Below are 15,348 nucleotides of genomic sequence, written 5' to 3' on the forward strand. Positions count from 1 at the left end.
TTATGCCTATAATTTAAGTTTCCCCTTTTTCTTTTAGGTTGATTCGAGTGTATTGCTAGCCAAGCAATGATTATTAGTTCTAGCACCTTAGACTTGAATTTGTACTTGACTAAATAAAGAAGTTTTGAATTGACTTGGCCATTGGTGCTAGAGGGACTGATTTGATTCCAAACATAAACTACAAAAGTTTAGGGGTTTAAACAGCTTTCTCAAAAAAACATTTCAGTTTCTTTCATAAGAAATGCCACTGGCGTGGACAATAACAAAAACTGGAATATGCAGTGACATATTTTCAGCTTAGTATGTGCAAGCAAATGACTGAAAAATACAATGAGGTATTCTTAAGCTTATGTTTTACAAGCAAATGTTGTAATTTGTGTGGCTATACTCAATCTATCTGTTTTACCTCATGGATTGATTATCTACTGGGAAAAAGACTACTTTCTCTATCATCAATACTAGACTTTTTTTGGCACATACTAGTTTCAAATCTACAGACCCATTAAAACAAACCAGTTTTAAAAAGAAGTTTAAAAAGTTTGTGGCTTAAAAATCTTACAAACAATATATGTATATTTAACTTAGGATTGGGCAGGGTTGTGTACCAAGCATGGAGCTGGTGACTCGCTCCAGCTGTTTGTCTAGCTCAGCCTCCCGGATCAACGCTTGCTTCTCAGCCACAGCCTGAGGGATCTCCCACATGTTAGCTCCTAGATGGCAGAACAGCTCACGGACAATCTGTGCAAACACATGTGCATTACACAGATAGTTTGGTCAATGAACGTTCTATAGTTAAATCAAGTGACACAAATATGTTGGCAATGACGAATGGACAGGTGGGCCAATAGAAATGCTAAAACCTTTAAATTTCAGAACGACATGCAGAGTTGTGTATAATCTTGTACAGGGATTCATTAGTGGGTTTTTAAAGAAAGCCGTAGTAACAGAAGGAAATGTACAGACTAATATGATGATTCAGGAAACCAATTGATGCAATGGTAGCAGATAAAATAACCCTTTTCAGAACAGAACTAAGGAAATCAGTTTTATAACTGCCTACTAGGAATTTTGAGCAAATTAAAATAAGATTGGATTATAATTTCAACATCTCTTCTCCTACAGGAGATATGGATTTAAGAGTAAATAGCCCGCTTTATGGTATTTCATGGTTCAAAAAGGCTGTCAAAAAAGTTGCGTTTGATTGCAAAAAAATATTGGAAAATAATTCAAATAAAGTTACAGCAATCTGTTAAGCTTTTTCAATTAGTCTGTGTAATGAAAGTATGTACATTTTGAATGATAATGAGTTTGTATGATATACAACCAATGTATATTGACAGTAGAAGTTTAAATTTTACCTTTAAAAAATAATAGTTTGCAATAAATTTTACATGTAAAATACTGCAACAAAGTAGGTTAAATTTATCCTCAACGCTGTGAGCCTGTAGCAATATTTGTTGTATTTTAATCACCCTACCCGTACCTGTTGACGAAACTCAGAATCCATGTGTCGCCGAGGCAGTACGGAGGTAAGCAGTTGCAGAGCTAGCAGGCGGGGGGCTAGAGCCTCCACGCGGGGCATGTGAGCGGGGCCTTCCCCCACCACCTCCAACAGTGAGTGTGTCCACGTGTATGACGCCAGCAGCCACGATACCTACAGGTTTATATAAGGGACGTATACATATGTTAGTCTAATTAATTATTTTAATGTAATATTTTAAGCAGTAGAAAGAAGAAATCATATAGAACACACCTTCTTAACTGACCCTAGGCCCAGGTTTTTTAGGCCAAGGTCTGGATCCAAAAGTCTTTTACAAAAATCAAATTTGTAAACGTGTAAAATACTGCAGAAATAAGCATATAATCAATAATGAATTATGTGAATACAAATCTTAGTTCCATAGTTATTTTTCTGCTTTCCATTTTATTTCGTGAGTTTCACTTCAGAATGGAACTTTTTAGATTCCTAGGAAAGGTCAGTTAAACCATCAGTCTATAAACCAACCTCTGCGGGGCAGAGGCAGTAAACTTGAGTGGGGGTTGATCCAGAGTCAGTTAAAATAGTGAATTTACTGTAATTAAAGGAAATCCTTTATTACTTCTAAAACTAACTTAAAAATATACATTAAAATAAATTGAAATCAATATTGAGAAAACGCACAAAGCAAATAGAATTTTTTTTATGAAGTACCCATACGTCATAATGTAGTACAAAAGATTATGAGAATGAAAGTTGATTGCTCATCAAATATGACAGACTTAATACCTTTGAGTTGCTACTGAGACACTGCAGGATGAATGACAGCAAATCTCCCAGACTGTGTTCAATCCATCGTACTTCACTGCCTGACAGACACAACCTGTAGAAAATGAAATGAATCAACGAGGTAATGTACACTGTACTCTACAAATCCAGCAGATCCTCAATAATTAAAACTTGTTGGTTTATTAAACTTGATGATAGACTTTCACGGTCATTGTACACTGCTGAATGTTGGTCTTCTGGAGGTGACCTCATTGTTGAACTGGCGAATATACTGGATATTGGCTGAAGTTTCGAATGCGTTGCAGCGATCCATCTGCAAGGTCAGCAAATATTTTGTCAGTTCAACAACGTGGTCGTCTTCAGAAGAGAGAGACTCAAAATATTAATTTTTTAAATAAATAATCAAAGCTTTCATTATACAACTAATTACCATACTATAGCAGAGGCTTACGTGGTGTCTTCCGCTTTAGTTGGCTGTGTCAAGGACAGAAGGGAGTCCAGATGAGAATGGAGAACTTGCATCACACTTTCTAAAACTGTCTCTTCTAGTTGCTCCGAATATAAACTGTGAGAAACAAGGAAACATGTTACAAATAGTTTTTCCTTGAAGTTGGGATTACACCCGTCAGATCAATTACAATAAGACTCAACAAGCTCAAACTGTAGAACATGTGTGAAAACCACTTTTAACAGACCATTTTTTATTTTTTATTTTTTTTTTGGAAAGACGAAACTTAGTTGTATGGAGGTAAAAGAGATTGGTATCCACAAACTTTACAGCTGTGTTGCAGGAGTGAAGAAAAGAGGTTCTTTGATAGACTTTTTGAATGGCATTGGTGTGGTAAAGTTATGCTCAAACCAATCTTTCTAACCTAAACTGTCCATCACTAAAGCCATCACCAAGGCTAGTCTATTGCAGTATAATGGAATGAAGCAGTAAGTAATGCTATGGTATAAATTACACGAACAAGCCAGTAGAGACAACAGTATGGTGTATGCAGCTGCTCTTGAACTAACATTGTTTGGCTATCACCGACCAATCCGAGACATTACTACTACGCTACATGTATTTTGGTGACATTGTCTCAAATTATTGTAAATTTTCTTAAAAGGGATGGAATTAAGTTTCCAACACTATACATTAAATAATATTGAAACATAACAACTAACTTTGAAATTTTAAACTCACACACACGAGACGGCCAATATGTGGAGAAGTTGGGTGAAAACCTGGACCAGTGTGGACTCTTTGTGTGATCTATGCAGAATACAGTCCTGTATGACGGACAGTAGGCCACAGGACACAGCATGGGAGATGTCTTGAGGACTGTACTTCACACTGAGCGTGAACACTGTCAACATCTGTAGCTGCTCCTGGTTATCTGTAACACCATCATGTGACCTATAAATATTTGGCTCAGCTGGATATGTTCATTTCAATCTTGCAGTAAAGTAGATTGTGGCACAACATGTAACTGCTTCGAGTGGTTAGTTGTTTGAGATTCCATCAAACACTCAACACATGGGCCACTGAAACATGGTCTGTAGGAATTGCGGCAGATCAAAGGAAACAGCCGATCACCTGATCTTTGACTGCTAACAGCTCTCTGATAGTCGAGGTGCTGAGGGGGATTGAGCATGCATAAAAGTGTAACGAAATTTGGATCTTTTGATCCAATTTGTTATGTAATTTTTATGAATTTTCTAAAAAAAAAAAAAAACTTACATATCTCTGAAAAGAAAATGATTACAGAATAATAATGTGCCTAGTTTAGCTTGAAAATTTAGTAGAATACACTTACAAACACAAAGCTCAAGTCCAAACACCAGTCCTTTCTCTTACCAGAAGAAATCATCAATGGACTCTTTCGCCATCCAGCTCAATTTACATACATAGTACAAAGGAGTTTTTCCTGTTACTGCCTTGTTGTAATTGGCACTTACAGTGGTCCAGCCTGGTGAAGCGATGTCGCAGAGAGGCCACCAGTATTGAGTATATACGGTGAGCCACTTCAGTGATATGTGTCTGAGATGTCGTTGGAGCTGTACGTACATTGTCCAGGTAATGACTCAGCTGATTGACTAACACTTCTTCACATAGTCCAAAACAACCACAGATCAGCTGTTCATACAACTGTAACATGATATAGAAATCACTAATTTAATAAAAATATTAGGGGTCTGCGGTGCAGACAATTTAAGGTCAGCATGGTATACAATGGTTGTACCATGGTTCTTGGTACAAAATCAGTACAGTACTGCTACAATATTTCAGTGGCTAACAGAATTATTGCCGTTTTTTACAATACAATATTCTTTATTGTGCATTCATCAAGAATTTACAAATACTGTAAATACAATAGTAAATTGAACATGTTAATTTATAAAATGTTCATAAAATTCCTTTAATGAGTAGAACGGTGTTGCGATCAGCCACTTTTTTAACTCCTGGTGTAGTTTGTTGGCAGTCAGGTCTCTCAGGTAGTCTGGTAGATGGTTTCTTCTCAGGATTGTATTCAAATCGTTACAATTGAGGTTCTATTATACAATGTAAACACTGTACTGTTAAGTATTGTAGCATACTACTTTAATTGTGTTTTAATGAGATCTAATCCCGACCTATATTGACCGATGCTGGTTCTGAACCTCGACTTAACGAAATTCCTGAAAACCTAACCTCTAATATAACGAACCTCATTTTAACGAAATCCTTGATATAACAAATATTCAGTTCGGTCCCTTCAGATTCGCTATACCGAGGTTGGACTGTAATTGCAAATGTTCTACAATTTCTACAATAATCCTGTTCCGATTATGAAGTAATAGCGAGTTATTAAAAGTATTATAGCAAGAAGTTTATATCTGAACTTAATACACCTTTATTCCATGTTAAGAGAATAACAGATGGGATTATGACAAATGAGACACTCCTTCCTGAAGAGAATGTTTGATCTATGCTGAAGACTGTGAAATTATCCGAGTAAAATGCGAACCGATGGAGGTAATTAGGCTAGAACCATACAATAACGACCATTTCGGGGCACCACAGATCCCTAAAAATAGACATACTACATTATCTACCATCATAGATTAAACATACTCTTAGTAGATTTGTCATCCTCATGGATCAACTGAAGACAATTTTATTGTTAGTTCTGTTCGGTGCTACTAGGATCGCGTTTACAGTTTCTTTCTTGTTATTTCAGTTTTTTAAAGCCTTGTTTAACCAAATTAAATAATCTAATCATAAACAATAACTTGTCCCCTAGTTATATAAAAAACAGTAAAAACAAAAATGAGTACTTACACAACTTAAAAGAACTGGTTTTTCTTCCTTAATCTTTTTTTCATCAGCCTCACTTTCTTTTAACTCCTCCTTATTAAATGAGTCTTCGAGAGTTTTCATCAGTTCTAAAATCTGATGAAGGGCCAAAAGCCTCATCTAAAAATAAAAAAAAACCATGTAGGCCCTACTTAGTAATATATATATGTTTAATAATGTACCAACAGTATTCCTATGATTGCTTTGATATTGTTTTAGCAAATTTCCTCTATAGGGAAGAAGCTATTATCTTAGGTGACACAGTACTACCTAGACTCTGGTCCGTTTACTTTTTTGTTTTGATCATCCAGGAGGACATATTGTAGCATTCCTTCAATTTTTTATTTTTATACATGTGTGAATGTGATAGATCGAGCAAATGTAGTCTGATTGAACCAGCAAGATTGAATCATGGGATCAGTGTGTTATAGAACATTAAATTTTGCAAAAATTGGTAATTTAAATATTTAACCTTAAAACAAAAAAGTGTTCATATTTTTACAGTTATTGTTTAGATCTATATAAAAACATTTAGTATATTAAACAATTGCTTTATGACATTTTGTTACTGAAATATTCAATTGCTTACTTAATTTAATACATTACAGTGTATGAGGGATTTAATTGTTGTAGTTTTATAAAATATGGAAATAGTTTAATAACATTTGGATAATTTAGTTATTTTGTAATAAACTATCAACATTTCACTAAACCAAAACTAATTATTTTCTCTGTAGCTGCAAACCTAAGAAACCTACTCACAATCCATAATAATATTATTTCTTTTTCTTTTTGGTTAAATCAAAAATAAACCTGACATGTTTCTAAGGAAATATTTGAGTGTAAAAATGCACTCGGGTGTATGGAACCTTGTTTAGTCTCCAGGTTTGTAGCGGCAATAGTATATTTGTTTATACCTCTGCCCTCATTCGTTGTTGATCCATGGCTGTATACAACAAGACTGGTGACGTCGCAACACCCTTACTGTTGTCTGCTGACTCCTTTCCGTCTGAGGTGACAAACTCAACAGCGTACAAACCCAACTGCCGCAACTCAGTCATGGCTGCTTTCCTAAAGCAAGACGCCAACACATTAGAGTGCATATTTCAAGACAAAGATGATTGAAGAATGAATGAGATGAAAGCTTTGTTTTGTTACTGATTGAGATTAGCTGTTCTTTAGCCACGGTTAACAGTCCCAATGATAAATGATAAAAATAACAGACAACTAATCGGTTACATCTTTTAACCTATGTACCTAAATCGAACGGTCGGTCGGTTACTTTATGTGGACGGCAAATATTCATTTCTGGTTATTTATTGTTGTTGTTATATAGACTTGTTAATTTTAATTGTTGTTAAACTTCACACAATTAATTAATAATTAATTTAATTTAATTTAATTAATTGTAATTGTTGTTCACTTGTTGTTTTTATTTGTTGATCAATAGTATACTCTGTTCATAAAATCAAAATGTCATAAAATGGCAATGTCACAGTACTGTATATTACGACGTCAATAACCTCTATGGTTAGGCAATGTCACAGTATAGTGTATATTGTGTCATCAATAACCTTTATGGTTATGCAATGTCACAGTGTATGCCTTAGAAGTTAAGGAAAGGCCAATTGGCTGATTAGGATTATTATGTACAAGGATAGGGATCAGCTAGCTTGCCTGGTAGAGTCCAGATTAGTCTAGGTACACACATAAAACACATAACACAACACAGAAAACTTAATATTTCGTCCCAGTTGGGGACTTCACCATAAGGGAGAAGAAAGAAGACTGGCAGTTAAAGTTCAATTCAAACTCAAACTTTATCTGGACTCTGTCTACCAGGTAAGGTAGCTGATCCCTATCCTTGTACACAGTATATGCCTTATAACTCTATTCGAACAACAACAACAATTTTATTCTCGAATCCGAATCTTTTCTTAAAATTCGGTGGATTCGAGATTCGAGATTCGGAAACGACACATCCCTACTATCCACTCTTTATAACAATAATAGTGAATTATTAATGAAGATTACAGAATATGAAAAAAACATTCTCAACCCCAAAGACATAAGTCCTGTCCTGAATGGCTTGCATCCTTTTTGTCCAAAACAAAAAAACATTAAATAGATGTCTTCATTGAATACTATTCAAAACCAAATACAAAACCAATAATTAGCATAAATTGTTTATTTAACGTGACAGCCACCATACCATTTCAACTAGTGTTTAATATGAATTACCGTATAGAGTTGTATGAATAGGAATGACAATAGCCACCAAAATGTAATTTACCCGTGAGTTTCCAACCAAGCTGTGTCAGGAGGTCCCTCCAGTGTTAGCAACAAGAGGCAGTGTTCTATGATACTACGACACTGAGAAGTCACATCTACTTCTAGTAGACATCGCTCCTCTGTATCCCCCTCCATACCTGGACAGAATACAAAAAATCGTCAGTTTGTACTGTTCTCTATGACAACTGTAAGTTCCCTTTGATAATTCTATATTTACTATGACTATTCTGTATGTAACTCACTGTCGTTCATGGAGCTGTTGGCGTCAAACAGATTGTTGTCTGCATCAAGAGTTCTGACACTGTTGCCAGAGATCACTTTCTGTCGAAGCTGCTGCACAGTCATGTACACCACTTGTAGAACGTCCTCGCGCACCTTACACCTGCAACATTTCTCATAAAAGTCTAAACCACCTCAACTGCTTTGCTTGTTTTTGTGACAAACACAGGATATGACATTTTATTTGCTAACTATATTTTTTGTTAAGTAAAAACTTGAATACCTACATGAGCAAAATTTCACTTACGAGTTGTACAGATCAATTCCACAGTGTTTAGCAACTGTGAGAAGAAAGAAGTAGCAGGTCATTTCAAGGCGATGTTCGTCCTCAATGGGCATCCAGTCGTTGAGAGCTGCAAACTCTCGGAGGCCTGAGAAGAGGAAACCTCCTGCCACCTCGGTTGGTGGAGCCTGCCCACGGCCTTCTGTAGTGGCAAAACAGGACATTTAATTAAATGAGGGAATCATGGCTCTTTAAAATCATAATATTATAATGTTAGGTGATGTAAACAAAATAAACAATAGAAAACAAAATACCCCCGCCACAGCAAACCTGCAGACTATGCGACTTTCCATTTACCTGGCTTGATTTCTACTACAACGTTCCCTAAAAATTGTCAGATTTATTTCCTATTTAAATAACATTAATTTTAATGAGTACCTAGGTTTGCTGCAAGGAAGGTACTGAGGTGTGTTTTTTATTGAAATGTTAGCTTAGTATAAAATTAACAAAATTGCCGAATTTGATTATAATTTATCCATAAAAAAGCAAACAACAGTTTATTTACTGTCCATAAAAATAATATGGGAATTTTAAATTTTAAAGTTTTTTTAATTATCTCCGTAACCGTTAGGCATACAATAACGCTTCAATATACAAAATTATTTATTTTTGAAAGCTCTACAAAGAGCCTGGAAAGAAATGGTGAAATTTTATTTTTTAAGGGTAAAAAATGGGGAAAACCAATTTTTACCCCATAAAACCCCCCATTATCCCTCTTTCCCGTAGTCCGATCATGCTGGTTCGCGAACTCTTTTGAATAAACGTAGGTTTACACGTTTCTACCAAATTTCATCAAAACCAGATAATTTTTGCTCGAGTTATCACGCTAACAGACACACATATATATTATATATATTAAATATACATATATATGAATTTGAACGGAGGACGTTTTTGGCCTCTGGGGACATCAAAATGAAAAAGAAAATCGGTCACGGGTCCAAGTCTTAACATGAGTAGTACGGTAATAGCTTATAACCTATATGGCAAATTCGCTAAAGAGAATAAAATGTGTCTTAGCCCTAGGTTATGCAAAATGCTATTCATGACTATATTACTTGTAGAATATTCTAATGAATGTAAAACATTTTAAGAGTGAATTTTGTTTTGTATTACTTTTGCAAACTAGGACTCACTGGAAATAGTAGCATTTATGCAAGCCTCTACTACACTGCGTAGATCAGCAGGCAGTTTCTTGAATACCTCCACGTCCATTGTCTCTTCTTTGTTGAGCAAACTGAGGGACAATTTCTTCAATGCTGGCGCTGAAAATAGAGGATCTATTAAAGTTATTAAAACATGAAGTAAAATTATTAGCCTACAAGATCAAACCTACCATTGTTAGTAAAATATAAACACTACTGTTAGTTTATATAGTAATTTAAAATTAAATTGGACAATGTGGATTTTTTGTTGAGAGGTAAATGTATCTCACAGCTAATCAAAATATTTATAACTGAAATAGCACACTCACGGCATGAAGATATGATCTTTAATATTCTAACATTATGTTAGTTGTAACAATCAAGTTGTATCTCTTTTGTAAATGAAGAATAGAGATACAAAGACAAGGATATATAATTCCTATTGGGTGTGTTGTTGGGACTGAAGTCTTATACTAATTATTTATATTACAGTGAGAAAATGATGTCAGGCTGAAATTCCCATATCTCTACGTACCCAAATCAGATTGTAGGCCTTGTGTCAAACCATGGCAGAATAGCGGACAGTTGAGCCAGTAGGCTGTCTCTCTCTCCTCGAAGGAGAGGGGAGGGCCAACCAGCAGTCCATTGAGACAACGGCCAGCCAAAAGACTACAGGCTCTCTCTAGGTCAACCAGCCACAACCAGCAGTCTGGGCTCATGTCATTGGTGGGTGTGTTGGCCTCTGAAACATGCAGCTTGTAAAATCACTCAACTACCAACCCAAATATCAAGTAACAAAAAGTGAAAAAAAACAACTTTGTGATGAGTCAATCGGTTGGAAACACAAGGGACTAGAGGTCGTGCGTTTCCTGGTGAAGCCTGGGGGTAGGGTTGAAGCCCATACAAAACCGGTTTAGAGTCACTCTAACGACCCACCCTCCAGGCTTCACCAGGAAACGCACGAACTCTATGAATCTAAGGCAGCAGTCTCAAGAGTTTGTGTTCTGATTCCGTTTATAGTATTTATTTTATTAATTAGTACAGTTCACTCTTGTACTGTTTGGCTGACCCATAATCGGTTTGCTTTAATCAATTTATTCACAGGCTTATTGTCTATGTGGACCAGAGCTGATGTTTTATAATAATTGTAGTAACTTTTTCCAAACTTCAAAATAGTAACACTTTTTTATATTAACTTAGGCTTATACGATCATGTGCTAATCATAATTTTCCCCCACTATTTTGATGTTCAAAATCAATGCACTCATGTACGTACCAGAAGAGCTGTTGAGAGGAGTTGGAAGGCAGGCGTTGAGTCGGTCCATGTGTCTAACAGTAATTAGCAGCTGTTGAAACAGTGGCTGAACATTGCTGACTGGCAGCAGCAACAGGCAGTGGACTAAATGGAACAGCATAGCACCTGCAGGGGAATCATATACTGCACCTGGAACAACAAATATAATTTAATCACTTATAATTTTTATTGGCCTCAAGAAGAGGAACAGCTAAAACACAAAGTCATCTTTCCTTAAAACACCTTTTCTCTCCGTAAGGTAACCTACATCTACTTATGGTTGGAAGTTACTGCTCGATATCTCAGACGAAACCCTAATGGTGATTTGCAGAATCTTTATTGATGTGGGTGGAAGTTGTATACTGTATCAACTAGACCAGCACGCCATTTCAATACTAAATTCATTTCATAATTTGTTGCCGTCCTAGTCAACTGGACTATTATCTGGTGTAAAAATCCTTTTTGACATCCAATCCGAAGGACCTTATGTTTACTATTATTTTTATTTTAACTAATTATGTTATTTAGTAATAATTAAAACCTCTTTGACTCTACATTATAACCCAAATTATGTTTTCAGTATACTGACCGTGTATCTTATAACAGGCATCGGGGAAGGCTTTGAGCAGTAAAGTGGTCCGAGCGTAGATATCACTAGCGAGTGGCAACAGCACCAGCAGATGTCTCTGTATCAGACCCATGCTCTGGGACTCCTGCAAAGCAGAGGAAGGAATAAACTGATAAATCATTATTTGGGATGTTCCACTGCCATTATAATAATATAATATAATATAATATAATATAACATAATATTGGACTCCTCAAATGGCATCTAACACAATTGATTTCAGTAGTTTTTTTATAAAAAAAAACCAACACAACATTTCATTTGTGGGTTTAAGGCAATGGAATAGAACGATAAAATGTTGCAATAAAGCGGTTGGCGAAGATTGACAAATTTGTATGTGAGTTAATGAGTTTACAATAAATATGGGAGACATGAGAAAGAAAAAAGTATTAAAACAAATGCTAAGAAATTTATATTGCTTGAAGAGCGGTTTAAGGGTTGGACGTGTTAACATCACTCCTTTTCAAGTATGATGACTCTATTTATATTTTTGCCAAGATTATCCTAACTTAATCCTGCAAGCAACTTTAACAACCAGACCCTCAACATACTAGAATTACACAAAAATAAGTAAAGCACGTGGGAATCTTACTAATATTATAAAGGTGAAAGTTTGTGTGTTTGTTTATTTGTTTGTTTGTTTGTTTGAAGTAGGGATGGTCAAGTCTCGAAATTTCGGGAAATTTTCGGGAAATTTTAAATCTCGTTACACGAGACGAGATTTCTTTTTGGCCAAGATTTTTATCAAGACAAGAATTTAAAAAAAAAAAAAAAAAAAAAAAAAAATTTAAACGCCTGCAGAAAGTCAATGCAATACCCGCAATACAGGAGCGTGTTGTAGTTGCGTTTCCTTTGCGAAGGCGTTCTTATTTAATTAATTCTTTAAATGTAAATATTACTTTAATTATTTTAATAATATTACTTTAATAACATTTGAGAAGTTTTGTTAAATGTAAGCAGTGTGAGGAATGTTTATTACTATAAAAAGTCAAAACAAGTAACTATTTTATAAAAATTAATATTGCTTTTATTTTATGATTTATTTTATTTTAGGATAAGTTGAACTCTATCCTAACTGATATCACTATGTTTCCTAATCGTAGGCATTTTTAATAAGTTAGGCGTGATTAATAAAAAAATGTTATGCTGATGTTTTTTAATAAAAGATTGTAAATATTCTTGCCTATTATCATTATTTTTGTACTAGCAACAGAGCCCGTTGTAGTTAAATACAACGGTCCCTAGAAAGTACAGTAGTACATAATATATGTCCTTGTAAGTACCTGAACATTTTTTAAAGAATGAAATTGTTTAGAAAATAAACTGATGTTCTAAGATCGTTGTGCCTTCACCAACCGTTACAAAATAATCCAATTTCTCAGCATATATTTTGAATTGGCAGTCAAAAACTCTTGCTGCAGCTTCGATTTCGACATTACCGGCGTATTCCCCATCTTTGGTCATCAAATATCTGTATTCCGTCACGTTTTTTACTTCTTGTCTATATGTCTTATCCCCTAAAATAAAAGAACAATAGTAGTCCCACTTGACGACTTCATCAACTACTGTGGATCGTATATCACTGTATCTGGATTGAGATTTATGGCATAAAAATGAGACACTTCAAAAGAAACATTTTCTATCACCAACCATGTAGTGAAGAGTAAAGTTATTCAGTTTTCAACTAATTTAAAATATTGAGTCTATAACGAACAGTTCAAAATAACGAATATTAAATACTATTTTAAACTGTGAATTATAAATTAAATTTGAATAATTTATAATTGACAGTTTAAAATAATAATTTTTGGTTATGAAATCCATACATCACTTAACTCACCAATACTTAAATGGTACAGATTAAAAACATTACTTTAGAAACACACACTTTACGGACCTCACTTTAACCACCAATTCAAATAGTAAACAACTAAATGTAAACAAAGAAAAATCAAGGAAATAACAATAAAAAAATCAGCTGTTAAACTATAGGTTGTGTTCCATATGATGCATACTGGCTAACCCATTATTACTACCATAATTTTTTTTAGATTATTCATACCAGCAAACGTATTACTACCATAAATAAATAAAACTCAAACTTTACTAATTATTTGGAAATCTACACAGATTTTATTGACCTATTAATTAATAAAATCGGTCCAGTAGAACTGTAGATTTAGTTGTAGAAAGTTAACAAAAATCTCTCCAATTCAATATTTTCTCACCACAATAAATTAGGAGGTTGCTAAGCTTTTTTGCAAATAACTCTTAAACGGTGAGGAAATCGACCAAAGTGGAAGGTGATATTCTGAAAGAGAATAAAATTTGCTACAAAGTACTCTTAGACGTTTTTTGAAAATATTCAAAAAAGGCAACCTAAAGTTAACTACAAATAGAAATTTTAAAATATAAACTATAAAAAAAAATTGTTTTAATGTATTTTTGCTTTTTATTCTTTTTTCACCAAAAATAATTAATAAAATCAAACTTTCATAATTATTTGCAAATCTACACAAATTAGGCTTTCCAACGATACATTAGTTAACAAAATCGGTCCAGTAGAAGTCTAGATTTAGTTGTACAAAGTTTAACAAAAATATCCCTAATTCAGTATTTTTAGCAACTAAAAATTTGGAGGTCACTTATCTAATTTGACAATAACTTTTAAATGGTGAGTAAATCGTAGAAAATGCACGTGATATTCTGAAAGAAGATAAAATTTCCTACAAATACCCTCTGTGTATTTCTTGAAATTATTTAATAAAGGCAGCTAAAAGCTGACTACAAATATAAACTTTAAAATAAAAACCTGAAAAAAACAGTTTTGAATGTATTTTTGTTATTTTTATTTTTCCGCCACAAAAATTAAATAAAATCAAACTTTCATAATTATTTGCAAATCTACATGAGTAAGGCTTTCCAATGACTCATTAATTAACAGAATCGGTCCGGTAGAAGTCTAGATTTATTTGTACAAAGTTTAACAAAAATATCCCAAACTCAATATTTTCTCATTATTATAAATTCAGAGGTTGCTTAGCTTTTTTTGCAAATAACTTTTAAATGGTGAGGAAATCGACCAAAGTGGAAGGTGATATTCTGAAAGAGAATAAAATTTCCTACAAATTGATACCATACACTTCTTGGAAACACTAAAAAAGGCAGCTAAAAGTCGCACCCAAATAAAAAGTGTGAAAAACACCGTTTTCAATGTATTTCTTATGGAAAACATGTTTTTTTGAAATTTTTCACCATAAATCATAATAAAAAAAAACTTTCATAATTATTTGCAAATCTACACGACCTAAGCTTTCCAACGACCCATTAATTAATAAAATCGGTACAGTAGAACTCTAGATTTAGTTGTACAAAGATTTTTAAAACTGAATTATATATAGAATAGAAAAAAAAAACTTTCATAATTATTTGCAAATCTACACGACCTAAGCTTTCCAACGACCCATTAATTAATAAAATCGGTACAGTAGAACTCTAGATTTAGTTGTACAAAGATTTTTAAAACTGAATTATATATAGAATAGATTTAAACAGTCATCTAACAATGTTACAAAATCAGGTAAAAATTTTGAACGTGCATTTCCCGTTGTGTATGAGAAGGGAAATCCCGTCTCGATCTCGTCTCGAAATTTTATGAGAAATAAAAAATCTCGTCTCGTCTCGTCTCGAACTAAAAATCCAATCTCGTCCATCCCTAGTTTGAAGTTCAATCACGCTTTAACTACTGGACGGATTGGGCTAAAATTTGGCATGATGATAGCTCACATTCCCGATTAACATATAGGCATATTCTTATCTCAAAAATGCTTTCGGGCTCC

General features: G+C 34.1%; 1 protein-coding gene across 1 annotated transcript in view; it reads right to left on the reverse strand.

Annotated features, from left to right (window-relative positions):
* The window catches only part of LOC129002128 (probable E3 ubiquitin-protein ligase HERC1), an 84,743-nt gene that overhangs the window by 46,378 nt on the left and 23,017 nt on the right, over positions 1-15,348 (reverse strand). Inside the window, exons 17-31 of the mRNA XM_054429719.1 lie at positions 11,471-11,594; positions 10,864-11,031; positions 10,123-10,329; positions 9,579-9,707; positions 8,407-8,584; positions 8,123-8,262; positions 7,882-8,017; positions 6,506-6,659; positions 5,574-5,708; positions 4,211-4,400; positions 3,456-3,648; positions 2,718-2,831; positions 2,267-2,360; positions 1,484-1,654; positions 606-738 (exon numbers count right to left, since the gene is read on the reverse strand). Of these exons, the coding sequence (XP_054285694.1) occupies positions 606-738; positions 1,484-1,654; positions 2,267-2,360; positions 2,718-2,831; positions 3,456-3,648; positions 4,211-4,400; positions 5,574-5,708; positions 6,506-6,659; positions 7,882-8,017; positions 8,123-8,262; positions 8,407-8,584; positions 9,579-9,707; positions 10,123-10,329; positions 10,864-11,031; positions 11,471-11,594 (2,266 nt within the window). The remainder of the gene's footprint in view (positions 1-605; positions 739-1,483; positions 1,655-2,266; positions 2,361-2,717; positions 2,832-3,455; positions 3,649-4,210; positions 4,401-5,573; positions 5,709-6,505; positions 6,660-7,881; positions 8,018-8,122; positions 8,263-8,406; positions 8,585-9,578; positions 9,708-10,122; positions 10,330-10,863; positions 11,032-11,470; positions 11,595-15,348) is intronic.

Source organism: Macrosteles quadrilineatus, unplaced genomic scaffold, assembly GCF_028750875.1.
Source record: "Macrosteles quadrilineatus isolate MER2022 unplaced genomic scaffold, UCM_ALF_1.0 Scaffold_9__3_contigs__length_116548681, whole genome shotgun sequence".
NCBI classification, from domain to species: domain Eukaryota; kingdom Metazoa; phylum Arthropoda; class Insecta; order Hemiptera; family Cicadellidae; genus Macrosteles; species Macrosteles quadrilineatus.